Source organism: Myotis nattereri (genome assembly GCF_964212035.1).
Source record: "Myotis nattereri genome assembly, chromosome: X".
Taxonomy (NCBI): Eukaryota; Metazoa; Chordata; class Mammalia; order Chiroptera; family Vespertilionidae; genus Myotis; species Myotis nattereri.
The window spans coordinates 13,016,665-13,035,281 of NC_138078.1; the positions used below are offsets into that span (position 1 = coordinate 13,016,665).

General features: G+C 31.7%; 1 protein-coding gene across 5 annotated transcripts in view; it reads left to right on the forward strand.

Annotated features, from left to right (window-relative positions):
* The window catches only part of CNKSR2 (connector enhancer of kinase suppressor of Ras 2), a 249,663-nt gene that overhangs the window by 120,504 nt on the left and 110,542 nt on the right, over positions 1 to 18,617 (forward strand). For 2 of the 5 annotated variants that reach the window (XM_081115465.1, XM_081115466.1), the window contains exon 9: positions 10,941 to 11,087. The exons of the other annotated variants lie outside the window; for them this stretch is intronic. In XM_081115465.1, coding sequence (XP_080971591.1) covers positions 10,941 to 11,087 — 147 coding nt within the window. The remainder of the gene's footprint in view (positions 1 to 10,940; positions 11,088 to 18,617) is intronic. 5 annotated transcript variants of the gene reach the window in all.

Consider the following 18,617-nt stretch of genomic DNA (forward strand, 5'->3'; position numbering starts at 1 on the left):
TTGTTTCTTTCTTATTTATTGAATTCTTACTAGCTTCCCCAGGAAAAGAGTAATTGCTTTTAAAAATGGTTACTCCAATTTATTTTTATTATTAGACTACATCTTTCAGTGTAGAATATATTTAATATGATCTAGTTATTTTACATGGAATTTTAAAAAAGATTTCCTTATAAATGATTATTGCGTATGTTTAAAATGTATCTATTGGCTGATATTCTTACCTACTTATAAAGTGTGCAACTCACTTGCAAGTCAGTATTAATACTGCAGTCCTTTTCCTACCCCTATCAAAAAGGCAAATATTGACCAGTCATAATTGCCTAATCCAATTTCAGTCTGGGGGGAAGTGTGTTAATTAATAGATAACATTTAACTGCCTGATGAAAATAAAACATTATTACATGATAGGTAAACACCTTAGAACACCATAATACAGAAAATTCAAGCAAAATCTTAAATCCTTCATCTAAAATTCATTTTATGTTATTTAGCCATCAGATTCAAATATATGCCTCATCCACTAAATTAACATTCTGATCAGCATGATGGAAGTTCATTAACTAAATTTTCTCATTTTAGAAGATTTAGAATGTTGCTTATTTAGCTATATATATGCATATATACACATGCTTTGCTTTGGTTTTGATAAATACAGGCTTCTATTGCAATATTTATGAGTATTTTCAAATAAACGTATCTTTGTTAAATGTCTACCACTAAGTGACATTATAAAGATTATTCATAGCAAAGTTATAATTTTTTAAACATATTCCTTTATGAATACTAGGGTTTTGGTTCCATTCTCATTTGGATTTCTAAATTCAATTTAATCATGATTTTTTTAGAAGTATAAATGTTTTCTTTGTTTTTCTCATAATTCTTATTAATAGGAACTGTAGATTTTTATATAACAATGCTTTCTTTTATCTCTTAGCTTTGGTGACTAGGACTCTACTTTTTATTTGAAAATACACACATTTCTAATATCTTTGCAAGAAGAACAGAAATGACATATAGGAAGGAATGGCTGAAATGTAATGATTTTCAAATATATGCAAACCCAAAATTGTCTTAAAATTTAACCCATGTAAATATCTTCACAAAATTTTTAGTGAAAAAAAAACTGTATTCTTATGGTTCTTTCAAAATATATCATTGGTTTTCTTTGGTGGGGGAATGAGGTTCTGTAGTATAATCAAAGATTTGCTCCTGCAGTCTTTCACTCTGATATGATTATCTTCCTACTAGCTGAGGCTGTCAGACTCACTCAGTTTTCTGTTTTGGAAAAGTTAAAGGACACATGAATGATAATGAAAGAAAAATAAAATTGGCTTCTATTTAGTTTTCTATAGCATATACGAATGTGAACCATGAATCCCTGAAATAAACCTTTAGTCTTCAGAGATTGCAACATTACCCATGTCTTACTGAAATGGAAGGAGGGAAAGAAAGTTTGTGTTGGAGATGCTAAACTATACCCACATATTTTTTATCAGTTTGATACAGATGCATAAACATCAGTGATACAAAGGCTGCAATTACTGTAAGTTATAGGTAAGAGGAGATAATGAGAGTAAAAGGATATGGAAATGTATCACCTTTGGCAACAAGGATGTGGGTGATTCATAAAACATAAAGAAAAAATATAATTATGATTCTTTCCTTCCTTGAGCTTTCTCATAAGTCCATACAAAATTCTGAGTTAACCTTCATAACTTCTTGGTTATGCAGAAAAGGACTCCAAGAAGATGGTATGCAATAGGTGAAAAAATAAAATTACTAGCTTCTTGTAGTGCTCAACTTTCCTTTCTCTCTTGGGCTCTCTATCCATTTTTACCAGTGAGAAATTATGTTCTCTGTGCTTTCTCTTTAAATAAAATACACACATGTATATTATATACATGACTATGTGAAATTGACATAGAAGTATTAATTATTAAAACATGTAAATTCAAATTGTGAGTAGCTCAACCTGATCCAGGTTGAACTGTAAAATTAAACCACATTAAAAATGCCTTAAAAATGCCTTGATGTAGTCTTATTTCACTGGGTAAGTGACTTTTAAAGTTAAGAAGGAGGATGTGAGATGAACTACTAATAATAGTGCCTCAATAAATAAAGTTGTAAAATTATGGAATTTTTTCTTGATGAAAATAAAACTTAATTTCCATATTTCTTCTTGTCAAATGCATATTGCTTTTATTATTTCCCAAGGTAATCTCTTCTAGTCATATTTGTAAAAATATCAATACTAAGGTTTTATTTAAAATAGAGACACCTTGGCACAACTCTGAATAATCTGAATTACCTATTTAAATTATTTTGCTGAAATTTAAATCAATTGTTGCATATATTTACTTAAGTAAATACATACTTTTCAACTTATTTTCCTTTATATTTGAACCATGGGTAATTCTCTATTTCTTTTCAGTAAGTGAAAGATCGTGGAATAGTAAAATTAGGAGATCTCAAAATAAACTATAGGGTAATATAAGACTTTCTCATTCATATTTTGTGGGAGGAAAATAATTTAGGTATAGGTGAAGTCTGTAGATTGGTACTCAAGATTTAGTAGTTCTAATGCATCTTTGAAAGATATTGTGTATCAAAATTTATTACTTCTGAAATATTTATAACTGTATGACATTTCTTCCACGTAGCTTGTTATGCTAAAGAAAGGCAGTCATCAGCATAAAATGTTGAATTCATTAGATACTTCAATAACTTTTTAGTATTTCAAAGGAACAGAACACTAATAAATACCTCAGCACCAAAAAAATGTGGCAAACATAGTGTCATTAGTCATGGTGCGATGGGTTGTATATTGAATTAAGTCTCCTCAGTGATTTTAAAAAGAACAGAAGGACGTTTGTATATAGCGTGACTCATCATCAGACATTCATACAGGCACACCTCATGCATCTGAAATTTCTTTTGTGGAGAGGTATCATTTATAAATTACAGCCTATGAGTAAGAGCATGTGAATACATAAAAGCACGTGTAAATGTTAATGAATCTGGTACTTTGTCTTGTGAAGGATAATACCTCTGAAAATATTTTAAGAAATGTCCTATCTCTTGTGTTTAGGTATATAGATGCTTTCTTGTATCTCCAAATGCAACTGTGACAGGAAGGTTGATAGGCTTAAATTCTTACCTTTATGCCTATTTATAACTTTGACTACCAGGGACCATAGGGTAGAGATTATTTTTATATATTGGTCAAATAATTCACCAGCTGTTGTTTGGAAATCTGATAGGCTAGGGCAAGTCCTAAAGGAGTCAGAGAAACCTTCTTCCCTCTATGTAGTACCAAGAGAAAAGGAGGTCTCTCATCTCTTCAGCATCAACCCCAAAGCCTCTTCTGCTCCTAATCAAGTAACCCATTGTCCAAGGACCTGCCCACTTATGTTACCCTTCACCTGGGAACCTCTGGTGTTTGCTTCAGCCTGATAAAAACAATTACAAGCCCCATGCACAAGAAAGCAGAACTCCTCTGGCTTTTAACACTTGGGATTACCTTAAAGATTTTCTTAAGAAATTTTAATCCTGTTATGTTGTATGTAAAATACATTTCAATGTACAAGTTGGGGATAACATGTAAACTAGTAAATGATAAACTAGTAACTGCTTAGAAACACTGGCATTTGCTACCTCAGACAATAAGGGAGATAGTAGTAGTAGATTAGCATATGTGAAAAACATTATCTGTAGCTGATAATAAGACATATTTTGGGTAAGATGCATATGGTGGTTTTTAAAAAGTTCATTCTAGCCCATTAATGCAATGTGAGTGACATATTCCATTAACATATTGAGGAAGAGAAACTTGGACTATTTATAACCACTACAAAATATTTTTTCTGGGGGAAAACTTCAACAGTGTTTACATAATGTGTATGATTAGGCAGAATCTTTCATTGACAAATAGAAACTATATCCATTTTTATATTCCTTGTCATAATCACATCACTGTGAGAGTATTCAAGATATAAATACTATTTTTAAAAATATTAATGTATAAGAAAGTTTGGTAATTTGGAATAAAGAACGACTTATAGTTTTAGTATCAATTATATATATTAGAGAAAAATTTAATACTACATCTTCGTTTTACACACAAAACTAAACTCCCTTTCCATTTCAAGGCATTATATTGTCTCTGAAACATGTGTTCTCATTCCTCCATATCATCTCAGTAGTCAAGTTATTAACAAATAATGTGTCTTTCATTTTAAGGCACATTATTGATTGCAGGTTTATCCAGATAAATAAGAATAAGTTTTTCTCAAAAAAAAGTAAAAAGGACACTCAAAATCCAGTTTATGAGGATGGGTGGAGAGGACTGGGGTGTGAGGAAACATACAATTTTAATGTGAAAAAATGTCACTAGAAATATACAGTGTGCTATAAGATTCACATGAGAAAAATATGGTTTTAGCTGTAAGAGGCTTTATGATGAATATTGCATTTACTATGAGCCATTATGGATAAGTCAGATTTTTTTATTTTTTTACTTTTAATTTATTTATTGATTACGGTATTACATATGTGTCCTTATTCCCCCATTACCCCATCACTCATGCCCTCACAGATAAGTCAGTTTTTAAAGGTGGGAGAAAATTTTCTAGAAAAAGGAAGAGTGATTCTGCAAAGACATGGCCGTGATTAAATGCAGTGTTTGAGAACATGTACTTGGTCCACCAACATTTACACCCATATGGAACTACTGAAATTTGCTCAAACTAGTGATACTTTGTCTCATGGCTTTGTTTACTCCTTCATCCTCCATATCCCCTTCACCTTTCCAGCTCCTAAGAAATTCAGCTTAGACTATTATGAAACCTCTGAATCCTCAAGGACTGATAAGATGCCCTTGATGGGGGATCCAATTGCACCCAGTATTCACCCTATTAAGGTACTTCTCTTACTTGATTTTAAAGGTTTATTTACCTGCTCATCTCTTTTCCCTGCTCAATAGTGAGGCACAGACTGTGCTGCATGCACCATATTATCCATGATGCATGGAAGGCACACAAGATTTACTGATTTTATAAATTATAATACCTAATCTTAGCATATTAAAGACCTAAATATTCTAGACATGAACGAGTCAGTGCCTTCAAGAAGCTCTTCATATGGTACAGTGGTTCTCAAAATGTGGTTCTAGACCAGTAGCATCAGCACCACTTAATAACTTGTAAAAAAAAAAAAAACATGAAAATTATAGGGCCCCACTTCAGACCTACTAGATCAAAAATTCTGGAAGTTTAAATAGCAATCTGTGTTTTAACAAGCCTTCTAGGTGAATTTAACACATGCTAAAGTTTGAGAATAACATTAAAGAGAAATAATAGGAGACAGCTATGGCCATATTGACAAAGGACCTGTTTGAGTAATTTATTTTTTTAGCTGGCTTGAAGGGAAGAATACTTACACTGTAGCGGTATTTTGGAGCTACAAAGGAGTAGAAGCAGAGCGACCAGTTAGGACTCTTGTAAGTCTAGCAATTGAGTACCCAAACCAGAACTAAGGCAGTGAGAAGAAGCATTAGTTGCTAGGATCTATTCTTTAGGACACATGTACTTAAAAGGGGAGGCTATCATAAGTGAGACCACACTCCAAACTTGAAAGGGTAGTGGGGAACTTTTGTTGTTGCTGTTGAATGAGAGTAGGGATAATGAATTTTATTTTAAAGTGTTGAATGTAACATTCATTTGAACTACCAATGGGATATTTAGGGGGGGATGCTTGCTCTTATAGTGCCTTGTGCTTTAGAATCAAACAGATTTGAATGAGAATTCTGGCTTTACCACTTAACTATATTTTTAATCTTGACCAAGAAAACTTAATGTATTTTTGCTTCAGTTTCTTCACATGTAAAATTGGATTCATAGTTGACCTCATAGGGCTGTTGTAAGAATGAAAATACATATATATAAAAGGAATGCAATGTAGATGTCAAGAATCTAGCACAGTGAATTATTGGTACTGATTATTCAGTAGCCATTAGTATGGATGAACTAAACTGTTGGAAATATGTCAGTAGAGTTCTGAATAGGAAGCAGGGATGGTTAGAAAGATTTGAGAACCATTTGCAGAAAGTTGTTATTAGAAGCTCTGGGAAGAGAAGTGTTTATTGTAAGAAGACCACATGAAATATTAGAAAGGGTCTAATACAGGGGTGGGCAGACTTTTTGACTCGAGGGCCACAATGGGTTCTTAAACTGGACCGGAGGGCCGGAACAAAAGCATGGATGGAGTGTTTGTGTGAACTAATATAAATTCAAAGTAAACATCATTAGATAAAAGGGCACGGTCTTTTTTTTTTTTTAGTTTTATTCATTTCAAACGGGCCGGATCCGGCCCGCGGGCCGTAGTTTGCCCACGGCTGGTCTAATACTTAGCCTAGAGGAAATACCTACATTTATTGATTGTGAAGTAACAGAAAAGATGGAAGACATTAATCAGAGATGTACCAGGACCACATTCCTTTACTTAAGTTAATCTGTTGTCATAGCATCTACTTGCATTTTCCAATCCATTCTGTTTATAAGAGTCAGAATGTGTTGTGACTTTGGAAATCTAGTCATTTAGCCTGTGCAAGAATACTGAAATATCCTTTTTGATGTTGAGTTCACTATTTCACAAATTAGCCAATTCCCTTTTGGATATCTTTGATTATTAAAATGTTTCTCATGTATCCATAACCATGGTCTCTTAAGGCTTTTTACATTATTCAATTTCTTCCCATATTAATGGATTGTACCCCTAAATTAGTGTCCACTAGGATCCCTTCTTCCTTCTGTCAAAACTCCCTCTATCTCCTAGGAAAGAAAGATTTTCCTTACAGCCAATGTATGTAAAGAATACTTTTAAATCATTTTTCATATTACTATTATATCTTCACATGGTTTCTAATTAATGTCTTTCATGACTAATATTTTATTTATTTTAAAATATATATTTTTATTGACTTCAGAAAGGAAGGGAGAGAGAGATAGAAACATCAATGATGAGAGAGAATCATCGCTCGGCTGCATCCTGCATGACCCACACTGGAGATCAGGCCTGCAATCTGGATATGTGCCCTGACCAGGAATCAAACTGTGACCTCTTGGTTCATAGGTTGATGCTCAACCACTGAGCCACGATGCCTGGGCCATGCCTAATATTTTAAAACTATAGTCAGAAACTTAAATGTGAAAATGGAAAGCTAATCTTGAAAGATGGTTAACATGTATTTATATATATTACCTATTTTGAAATGTGTATACCATTACATTTAGTTCCTAACATGGGGGCTCCCAAATTTCTTGAAGTTGTAACACATACACCCCTCACTTTGTCATACCATCTTTATCATGTCCCCTTATAATCTGACAACCATAAGTATCTCGATAACAGTTAAAGAGAAATAAATTAATTTTAAGTATTCACTACACTTCATTGTATGGCTGAAGATATGTTAGGATATCACAGAGCTGGGAATCATTTGTTTTGGAGCTCTAGGACCATGTCCTATTTGCTCTTGAATAGAACATGATACAATCCAATAAATGGGGACAATTGTTAACAATTTTATGTAGTAGAGAAGATGGAAAGTAATGAAGTAATTATCCAAATGAGGGAATTTGAGAAAGTCCTAAGTAAAGGGGGCTATTCAAATAAGAGGCATGAGGTTTGGTTGCCATTTATGTGTATACAAATACTGGAATGGGAATGATAGGACTAAAACTTCCCTCTGTTATCGAAAATAATGTTATACAAAGTCTGAATTATTCAACCAGCGTTATTGTCACTCAGTAATTTTTACGTGAACCTGGCCTAACACTTCAGTATCTACTGAAATTATTTATTGAATCAATAATCAACAAATAATATAGCTCTTGACTTACTGAGCACAACTGAATAATAAATTTGTTTTTTTCTAATCACCTAGAATTATAATGACTAGAGTAGATATGATTTCCCCATCACTGTCTTTTACTGTTTTAAATAATGTTGCCTTTCTGGTTCTGACATTTTATGAGAATTGTCCATCCATAACAAACAGTCCTAATTAGGTAACCCATAAAATTCATTATTTTTAATTGGAATATTACTATTCATGGACTATATCCACTTATATTGCTCATTTTGTTGTTTCTAAAAATAAATCATGTTTATTGCCAAGAGTTCAGGAATAAAGTTATTTAAAAATACATAGTCTGTTCTTTACTCTCCTTTAACCACTGTTGTATATCTTTCTATTATATATATATATCAAAAGTAAAATTTAATTTTCTATTTTGGAACTTAATTTTTCACACAATTTTTATATCCCTTACTAATGGAGATTTACATAATGTATAATTCTTGATTGGTTTAAACAGTCAGTATGCAACACATATGTTGCACATTTATCTCTACTTTTATCCAATCATTTCATTATGGTGGTAGTGGAAGTAGAATTTGGGAACCTAAGATATATGCTTCATATGTATCTTGATGTATATCTGTTTACTTTGTTTAAAATGTTGCTAATGTTATCTCAGTGAGAGTTGGAAGGCTGATTAAAAAGTAGTAAATTTATATAATTTTCTGTTGCCATTAAATAATATTCAGCTATAAAATTAAAATTGAACCAAATTCTTACTTTCTCATCCAAAAAAACAATTCCATTTTCTCATAAAAATACAATTCTATTATTTGGAATTATGTGTTTTAAAAAATAGCATAGAAAAGTATGAAGGAACAGGATAAACCAAATTTCACTGAAAATTAAACAGGAAAACGCTATCTAGCCTTAAATTTTTTTTAACTAGTCACAATGATTATAACAGAATTAATGGAAGAAACTGGTAGATAGAAATCAATGTGTAATTTGCCAATAATAAGAATGCTGAAAGAAAAATACAGTCATATTATTGAGTGCTTTAATGTAGTTAGCAATTATTTAAATAAATAAATGATAAAAACGTGGTTATCATTAATAAGTTGTTCATAAACTCTTTGTATAAACAGTATGTTTTCTCCCTTCAAATCTGGAACTCAAAATCTGCTTCACATATTTTTTTGGCAAGCAAAATGATCACTTGGATTTGAACTCACTTTGCTTTAACTCTTGGCTTACAGAAGTGGCTGTAGGGACACTACTTAGCTATCAGAGTAATCAGAACCAATGTATTATACCTTCAGACACATAATAATTCCACTTATATATAATGGGAGACATTTGACCAATTCCAGTACTTTAGTTAATCTGTATTAATGTGACTTTTTTAAAAAAAAATTAGTAGCTTCTTGTTCAGATTAGGCAGGTATTCTAAATCATCATTTTGATTCCTATCTGAGAAACCCAGAGGTTTTAAGCATTATAGCATATTGCTTCTTTTTTGTCCTAACTTTTTCTCTTTACCATCACTCAATTCAGCTATAATAGAAGTTATAATTTAAATGAATGCTCATCCATTATAAAAACGAAAGTCTCCCATTATTCTGCAGTGGCTGCGGTTCAGAGTATCTTTTCATCATACTCTCTGGAGATGTGTGCTTCTTTTGGTGGAAGTGCTCATTCTTTCCAGCGTGAACATTGTCTTCCAGGCAAAAACATGAGTAACAGACAAAGGCACACATTCCCTTTCACTTGAGTGCCTAGGAAGAAACTAGATCACTGTTATGACCATTTGCTAAATCCTTCTTGCAAACTAGGATAAATTTTGACCCAATGTATTTCTATAACACATACTGGAAAATTCGATTACATTAGAGTTGTGATAAACGTTTTTTTCTTTATAATGTTAAATGTATTTTTAATCTTTGAAATAATAGACATTTTTAATGTGTTTCTTTAAAGCATAGTTCTGGGATTTCAGTTATCTGATAATTGTGTAACTAGTCCACCTTAAAAGCAAAAAAAAATTATTCTATGTTCAAAATATTAAAAGGATGATGAGTGAAATAATTTAATGGATAACAGCTGAGCCATATTTTAGGACATTTATCAAGGACTTCAGTTTAATTATTCAGTATTTTTTTAGGTGATATTCAAATAGAATGGCTTCATTATTTTTAATATATTTTTATTGATTTCAGAGAGGAAGGGAGAGGGAGAGAGAGATAGAAACATCAGTGATGAGAGAGAATCATTGATTGGCTGCTTCCTGCATGCCCCTCACTGGGGGTCACGCCTGCAACCCAGGCATGTACCCTGACCAGTAATTGAACTGTGACCTCCTGGTTCATAGGTTGATGCTCAACCACTGAGCCATGCCAGTCGGGTTAGAATGGCTTCATTAAATATAGCACATTATATTTTAAATTTACAGAATCATTTAGAACACATTTTCAATAGGTGCTTCATTGGAGTAATATTAACTTGTAATTTTTTATTCTATCTTATACCATGGTGAAAGGTCTATTCTATTGATGCTGTCTTCCATGCATCAGAATGTTGTCTTGGTGTGTCATTACCAGCTATTGGTAATATAATATCAGTCTAATTTATAGACACTTGTACCACATATCTCTAAAAGATGGTGATGAGAAAGCATGTGTGCTTTGTAAACTCAGGACATTGTCAAATCCGTGTTTTCAGGCATGCAGATTTTAAAATTGTACTTTTGAACAGAGCTTGGATCTATACCTTGCACAGCATTAATGATGATTTAATTTCTTCAAATTCTAAATTACTCCATTGGTAGGATACCGTTTTACTCTCTGCTTTGACATGGTAATTGTCCATTAGCTTATCAGAATGATATGGACTCTAATGCAATAACATGGTTAATCAACTCAAAGATAAAATTTCTTTCTTAAGTATATATCTCCTGAAAATTGGTACGATGGTACACCAATTATGTGATTTTCATTTTTAACTAATCTTATTAAAGGGGGAGAACATTAAATCTTTGAATACTGTACCTCAATTTTATTGTAATGATTTTGCTGGTTACCAGGTGGGGTGGCAGTTGAAAAATTTGGTGAATGCACTACGAGAGGACCCGAGTGGTGTTATCTTAACTTTGAAAAAGCGACCTCAGAGCATGCTTACCTCAGCACCAGCTTTACTGAAAAATATGAGATGGAAGCCCCTTGCTCTGCAGGTAATGAAGCTTAATCATAAGTCATACACCATCATTTTAGCCATAGACTATCTCAGTAATGCTTCTTTATTGTGCCTCATCTCAGCAGCATATGGATTAATCTTGTATGCTTTTGAAAATTTGTTTGTGAAATGATCTCTTCACAGCTTATCCTAATAGGCTTAATTGTGATGAAATATTAAAGTTTATAGACTAAAGCCCAAATAATAAAGAACTTGGCCTTAATTTGTAAACATTTAAAAGCATAATTCCAAACAAACCACAAGATATTTCAAGCCAAATATAGATAGAAATTTAAAATGAGAGGTTTCATGTTTCATATAATCTTCTATTTAAAAGTTATCCCCATATTCACTTCTTGAAGAAATTAGCTGATAGTTTATAAAATTCTTGTGAATCAGGTCATAAGAAGTAATAGCTATTTATGAATAGTATGTAAAGGAAGTTTTAGATAGTAATTAAAATGTACCAACTGCATTCCACCTGACTGATCATTTTTCTCTTTTCCACCCTTTAGGGTGGCAAAAATAGAGAAACTGTTGCATTAGAATTTCTGCATTTTTCTTCAGCATGAAACATCACTCTAAGTATTACTCTGGATGTTGATAAATTATATTTATTAAGAAGCTGACTTATCTAGGAATTTATAAATATATAATTCTGGTTGACTAAAGAAAGAAGCAATACATATTCTCCAATTTCAGTCAGGATATAATCTTTAAACACATCATAGAAGAAATTTTTGTCCTTTTTGTAAGAAGGACAAAAATTTGGTCAGAGTAATCAGAACCAATGTATTATACCTTCGGACACATAATAATTCCACTTATATATAATGGGAGACATTTGACCAATTCCAGTACTTTATCTCTACTTTTTCTGTTCATAAAACCTGCATTTTAAAAATAGGAGACTATTACCTTTCTTAGAAGTACAATTTTTAAAAATTTAAATTGCCAATTGAAATAGAAGACTGACCATTCAGATTTAAAAGAAAAGCAATACATGAAAATAACATTATCACTGTGTAAATTGGTATTACGTTCTATATTAGTACCTTATACCATTCTTAGATATTTTTTCCTAAAATCCTAAATTTTACATTACACACGAATGGCCTTATAGACTATAATAATGTCTAATTATTTAAAAGTGTACTATTTATTTGCCTCAAATTTGCATTATACTTAAATAACAGAAACATATAAAATTTTCTAACATTAAGGTCTCTACATTTTTAAAGTGAAATTTTCTAATTTTCAAATGAATACATGTAAAGCTGTATTAATATGTCCAAATACATTTGACTTGCAGTATGTTTATTATTAAATATTTTTGATATTCATTAAAGTTCCGAGTTCAGTGTTTGACTCATTAAGGCGTAGATTAATAGATCAGACTTTACCATCACATCATTTTATTTTCTTGCTGCATTGTAAATTGCTTTGTTGTTACATTCTATAGTTTTCTATTGACATGTCTTCCCTTAAGAACCTTCTTCAAAGTCTGAGGTGGAAACCCTGAAGAAGAAGCCCATGCTTTCAGCTTTTAGGTGTTCTTCTCTATGTACGTGTAGTTAATTTAAATTTTTCTTTCTAGTCTCTTCTATTTCACATTGAACACCAAAAAGACATTAGTTTCTTGTTGATCCATGAACTTTGAGGGAATATCTCTAGAAAATAAATGGATAATTTGGTCCCCTTTTAGATTCTTTTGCACAAACTCAAAGTTGAGAATTAAGATAATGGCAGATAAGAATCAATTTTATGTAAAATGCTAAAATGATTGAAAAACCAATGTTCGTTTTCTGCTACATATACATTTGGTACGTGTATTCAAAGCAGGATAATAAAGACTTTAATTTTTTAAATGATTTCACACCCCTTAATTATAATATAATTTAATAGAATTTTAAGGCACTTTTTATAGGTCCATTCCCAAATGCTAAGAAATGTGCCTCACCAGATCACTAATTATATTTACTCCTCATTGCCTGTTCAGTTACTCTGAGTATATTTGTAGGTTTACTTTTTCAGAATGCTGAAATCAGATAAAAGAAAGTCAGCATTTATATAAGTGCTTATATGTATTGACATTTTTGTGTTTGTTATTTCAACTGAATTTAGTTCACCTGAATTGTATAGTCTAAGTTCAGACCTTACTGATAAATAATACTGTTGGGGCGGGGGAGAGAGACCTGCTTTCAACTTCTTTGCAAATTGCTTCAGAGATTGACTTTTTACACAGCAAACTGGAGAGTATTCATTTTTTATTGTTATTGAATTTATTGGGGTGACGTTTTAACTAAATACTTCCTAGTGGTGGTAAAACAAGATCTTAGGACTAAGGGCAATGGTTAAGTCCTCTAGCATATATCAGCACCACCAGATCTCCCCAGAATCTATTTTGAAGACCCGAAATTACCAAGACACTGGGAGAGTAATGGAAATTATTTGATCAGAATTTTTATAAAATGTAGATTTTGATACAATTAAAAGTGGACAAAACCTGAGGGTAGCAGGATCTGGAGATTGAAGATAGACTTCCTCCAGAGGGGGAAAAGTCAAAGAAATAGTGGGATGAAAGTCTTAAGGTGTTCTTGGATTCTTTTTTCCTAGTGGCTAAGAAAGGACCTCAGATGTGGAACAAATGCATAATACTCTGGGCAGACACAGTATCATTCCTATTGTATTCTTGCTTCTGATATGTGTACGTACATGTTAGGGCTAAAATGCCAATTAAATCATCTAAATATAAATATTCACACCTGAAGAATTAGACATTAGGTCGTTTCTTTTTACATAGGATATACCAGTAGCCTAGTAAGAATTATTTAAAGTAGAGGTTACCAAAAAACAATCTGTGGCGTTTATTTAGCTCAATATGTTCATTTCATCTTTTTTTGTATACCAGGTTTCATTTACCTACTAGCATTTTCAGATAAAATATGGAAAAGTTTGTGTAGCATGTAGGTAAACTAATATATACATCTTAAAATAAAGAACTGTATTCTAACATAAGGAATAATTATTTTCTAAATTAACAAGTAAATAATTTGTGCCTAGACAAATAAAACGTAACCTTATCTACCCTAAGGTAGATGATTATTAAGGAATATCACATTTTTAATAAAACAATCTTTATTTCTAAAAATATTTTAAAGGTATAGTAAATTCTATTATTAATCAACCACAATGATGAATTTTGATTTGAAATTTCTTTGAAAAAAACATTCACGGAATTTAGCCAAATAAACAAAAGCATACAATTCAGCTTCATACTCACAGAGCAATTTCATTAGTACATTTCATGAAATTTGGCAGCTCTTTGTTTAAATTCTTGCTTTCTCAAACATTTTACAATAGAATAAAAGATACCTTAGTCAAATACTACAAGCAAATTTAATCTGGAATTGAATTGCATTGTCATCTGCATTCATTTACAAATAGTAGATGTGTCTTACTTAAGATAGAATATGTTATTCTAAGAAAGCAAACCAGGGATTCCCTGTTTTCTGAGAGATGTTTTTAAAAACATGTCCTTAATAGCACCTTCAACTAATGTCCTGGATTTTGGTAAGCAGGGTGATTGCTTATGTTCAAGTTCTTCCAGTGCAATGAAAACATTTCTGGCAACTGTGGATAAACATCAAGGTATATATTTTTTTTATGTTTGTGATTTTAAATTAGTGTGTGTAGGTCCTAAAAATCCATGTCATTTTCTTCTTAAAAGAGATTGTATGGCTGGACATTGACAAGAATGTTGATTGAAATCATCACTGGGGACAAACAATTTTCTTAAGCATTAAGAACCCAGCATTTTTGGTTAGAATACATTTCAGAAATGACCACTAAAATCAATGCTGGATTCAACATACTGATACAGGTTTCATTAAACACATTTTTATATGAAATAACATCAAACTGTATAATTAGACTTATGTTCTTAAACTGTATTCTAGTCCATAAATCCTGTAACTTGTGATAGTTTCTTGTGTGATTTTGTGTTTTTCATTTAAAATATTACTGCTAGGCATTTTTACAGGATATTAACTTTGAGAAGAAAATGAAATGGAAAGCAAATAGTCATAGCAGTTTATTCCATCTGTCAACTGGTACAACAATTGAAGAGCATTGATTTTGTTGTATTTCAAATACAGATATGAATGGTTGTAAAAAAAACATAAACAATAAAATTTATTTTAATTCAAAGTCATGGTCAGGGTGACCTTTAGTTAACAAAGTTTATGTTTCTGAGAGTTTTGTTTTAAAAGCATGTTTTAAAGAGGAAGATAACTAATATTAGTTAAGATACTAGAAAAAGAAAATAAATTTAAACTAAAAATGTAATTATGCTGACTGGGAGGCAAAAAACAATCACATTTTTTACATGCTCAAATTGGTAAATAGCTGCAAGCCATTGTCACATCAATTTCTTGTTCACTAAGGTTTAAGCAAATTAATTAATCACATTTGTATTATCAGCCAAATACTTCTAAAATGTTAACACTGACAACAAAAATTCTTTTATAATTTATTTTTTTCTTTAGTTTCCCATTTCTTTAGTTACTATTCTAAAAATGAAGTTGACTGTAATTTGAAATAATTGGAAGTCCAGTTTTAATGTTGCAGTACTAATTATGCCAATACGACTGGAGAGCACAAGAATAAACATACTAGTGGTAGTCTCAGTATAATGTGCAAAATGTGATGATTCCGCGGAAAAAGCCATTTTGTCATGTGACTCTCAAGTCTATATTAGTTGTATGTTGTGTAACTATATTCATACTTATGCACATATGTCTGTATTTTTTAATTGTATACATGACAGATACGGTGTCCTGATCAAATCCATGATCAGAAAAAGCAATGTGCGTTTTCTTGGTAGTCTGATAAGTAAGGGAAGATTACATGCTTATAAAAGAAGACTCTTTGTATTTATAAATTTGTATTCTAGAAAAATCTGTGAAAGAACAGAGTGGGAGAATTTTGAATAGGTGTGTTTCTCTTAGGTTCTTTTCAAATTATTTACTACTTAAAACTTGCCCATGAGAAAGCATTCCCAATAATTTTCAAAATTAAATCTAACATTCTTTATATGGTCAAGAAACTTACAAGATTGTATGCAACATCGTGCCTCCCAAAATCCAGATTAATTTTCCCTGAAGCATTTGTTTAAATGACTAAGAAGAGAATCACTAACATAAAACAATATCCTGGTACTTGTGTTGGGAATTACAATAAAAATGTGTTTGAACTGAGTAAGGACGTGTGTAAATGCTCTGTGCTAGAATAATGGGGTATTGTGATGCCTTTGAGTCTGTGCTTATTCTTCAGTTTGAATAAAATAAATGGCCAGGTGTTATACATGATGTAATCCTTCGTATTTTAATGAATATTTAACCCTGAAAGACAATGCAATTCTTTGTGATCTTTACATTAGTGACTTTCTGAGATAACTACGTAGCATGTAACACACTGTCTTAATTTTTAACGCTGGGGCAGTCTTTATGTCATTGGTTTCATCAAGACTCCATGGCTCTATGAAAGCTGGGTCACTCACCAGACAGAGGGACGACTAAATTAAGATATGCTTGCCAAGAGTTGTTAAAATGTTAAACTGTTTCAAGTAAAACCTCAACATCAAATGTGGTTTCTTTCGTAGGGAAGTTTTTTTCCTATAGTCCTTAAAACCTATGGGTTTCAGGGGTACATTGATATCTTCCAGATGTGCTCAATTACCTTAGAGATGTTAGAATTGGGGACATAAGAAAAAGACCTGAGCCATGAGATGATCTAAAGTGAGATTTCAGTGATGCCTTACGAAAGCTGAAAGTTTTATTTTATAATGATCACAATCTTCCAGTGATGTTTAATCTGGATGAGTAGGATATTATTACTAAAGCATCGTTCATGATTCAGAAGATTTGAGTCCTTTTGGCAGTAGTAATTGACCTAGTATTATAAATGTACATTTGAAGATATACATATGATCGTTTTATTTGGGATTTGAGTATTTTAAAAGATGCACGCCAATGCCCCTAGAAATAAATGCATTATAGACTTGTTTTAGAAGAGTAACAACATATATGCAAATGTACCTTCCTTGTTGGAGTCTCACTGAATCTGGAAGGATAACTTTATATCAGTAGGTTCATTTTGATCTGAAAACTAAATGTTATGACAAGTTCCTTTCAGAAAATAAACCCCTTTGGATAAAATGCAAAACTGGATCCTTGTCATACTTGATTGCATACCGTAGTGGATCAAATTATACTGAAGCTTTATGCTTACTTCAGTAACAGATAAAGTCTTTAAAAACCTTTGTATTTTATCCATAAGTGATGTTAGTTCCTAATTCTCTTCCCATATAGATTTTACTGATAGAAAAAGTGGCACGATAAAAAAAATACCCTTTATTTCTGTGGCATAATGCTTTTCTTACACTATGTTAACAAATGATTGAAAGTAAGGAATATGCCTATTAAAATTTGAATTGAATGCTGAGAGAACACCTTTTTTGATTTAATGGAAGCTTTCTTTGTCACTAGGTGTATTTGCACTCCCTTAAATGGTTATTGGTGGTAGATGTAATTTTAATGCCACTTGTTGCAGCTAGAAATTTCTCACTGGTAATTTTAGCTAATAGCATCACTTATACTGTGCTTGATTTAGTCAAAATTTGTCTATCTTTCTAATGTTTTCAAATGCCTTTTTCATTCCTTTAGTGATTTTGTACTCTTTCAATTCTTGTCCAAAGTTAAGAGGTTATACTTTCAGGTTATCACAAAGACCTCCATTTGGGATAAGTAGCTATTTCCATTTTCCCATAAAGCTTCTACTTTATGCTGATTTTTCTATTGCGCATTTTTTAAGTTCTTTATTGTTTAATGTATTACATAAGTCTCCTTTTCCCCCCATTGACCTCTCTATTGCGTATTGTCTTTTTAAACTGAGACTCTCAAGAAGAATGTTTACTTTTTTAGCTTGGATTAGCTTGACAAAGTAGTACAAACAGTCGATAAAAATATATTGAATATATTTAATATTTACCATGGATTTTGCTTGTTACAGGGCATACTGATTAGCCAGATGATGTGTGTATGTTAAACCCATTGAAATGTTTTGTATGATTTACCAGTTAATAAAATAACTAGCCAGTTTAATTAAACAACAGGATTAACTATTTTTTTTCTCTGAAAGAACAAGTTTTTTAAAACCAATTCAACTTATTGAACCAGCTGGCACAATCAAACTTGTTATCTGTTTAAGCATATTTAAGAGTCTTTTTCTTCCACATACTTGCTAATTTAGCTAATAACATTAACCAATGACATAAATAGCAATTCCTTGCTGAAAGTAGATATCTAGAAAAAGTAACAATTTAAAGAAATAGCTAATATTTAAATTTCCTGGGAGGGGAAAGGCATAAGTACCCTGTGTAGACAATCCTGGTAATAGTCCAGGCAGAGTAAAATACTCTTCATCATTATCTTACATGTCTGGGGTATTTAAATATACTGTAAGCATT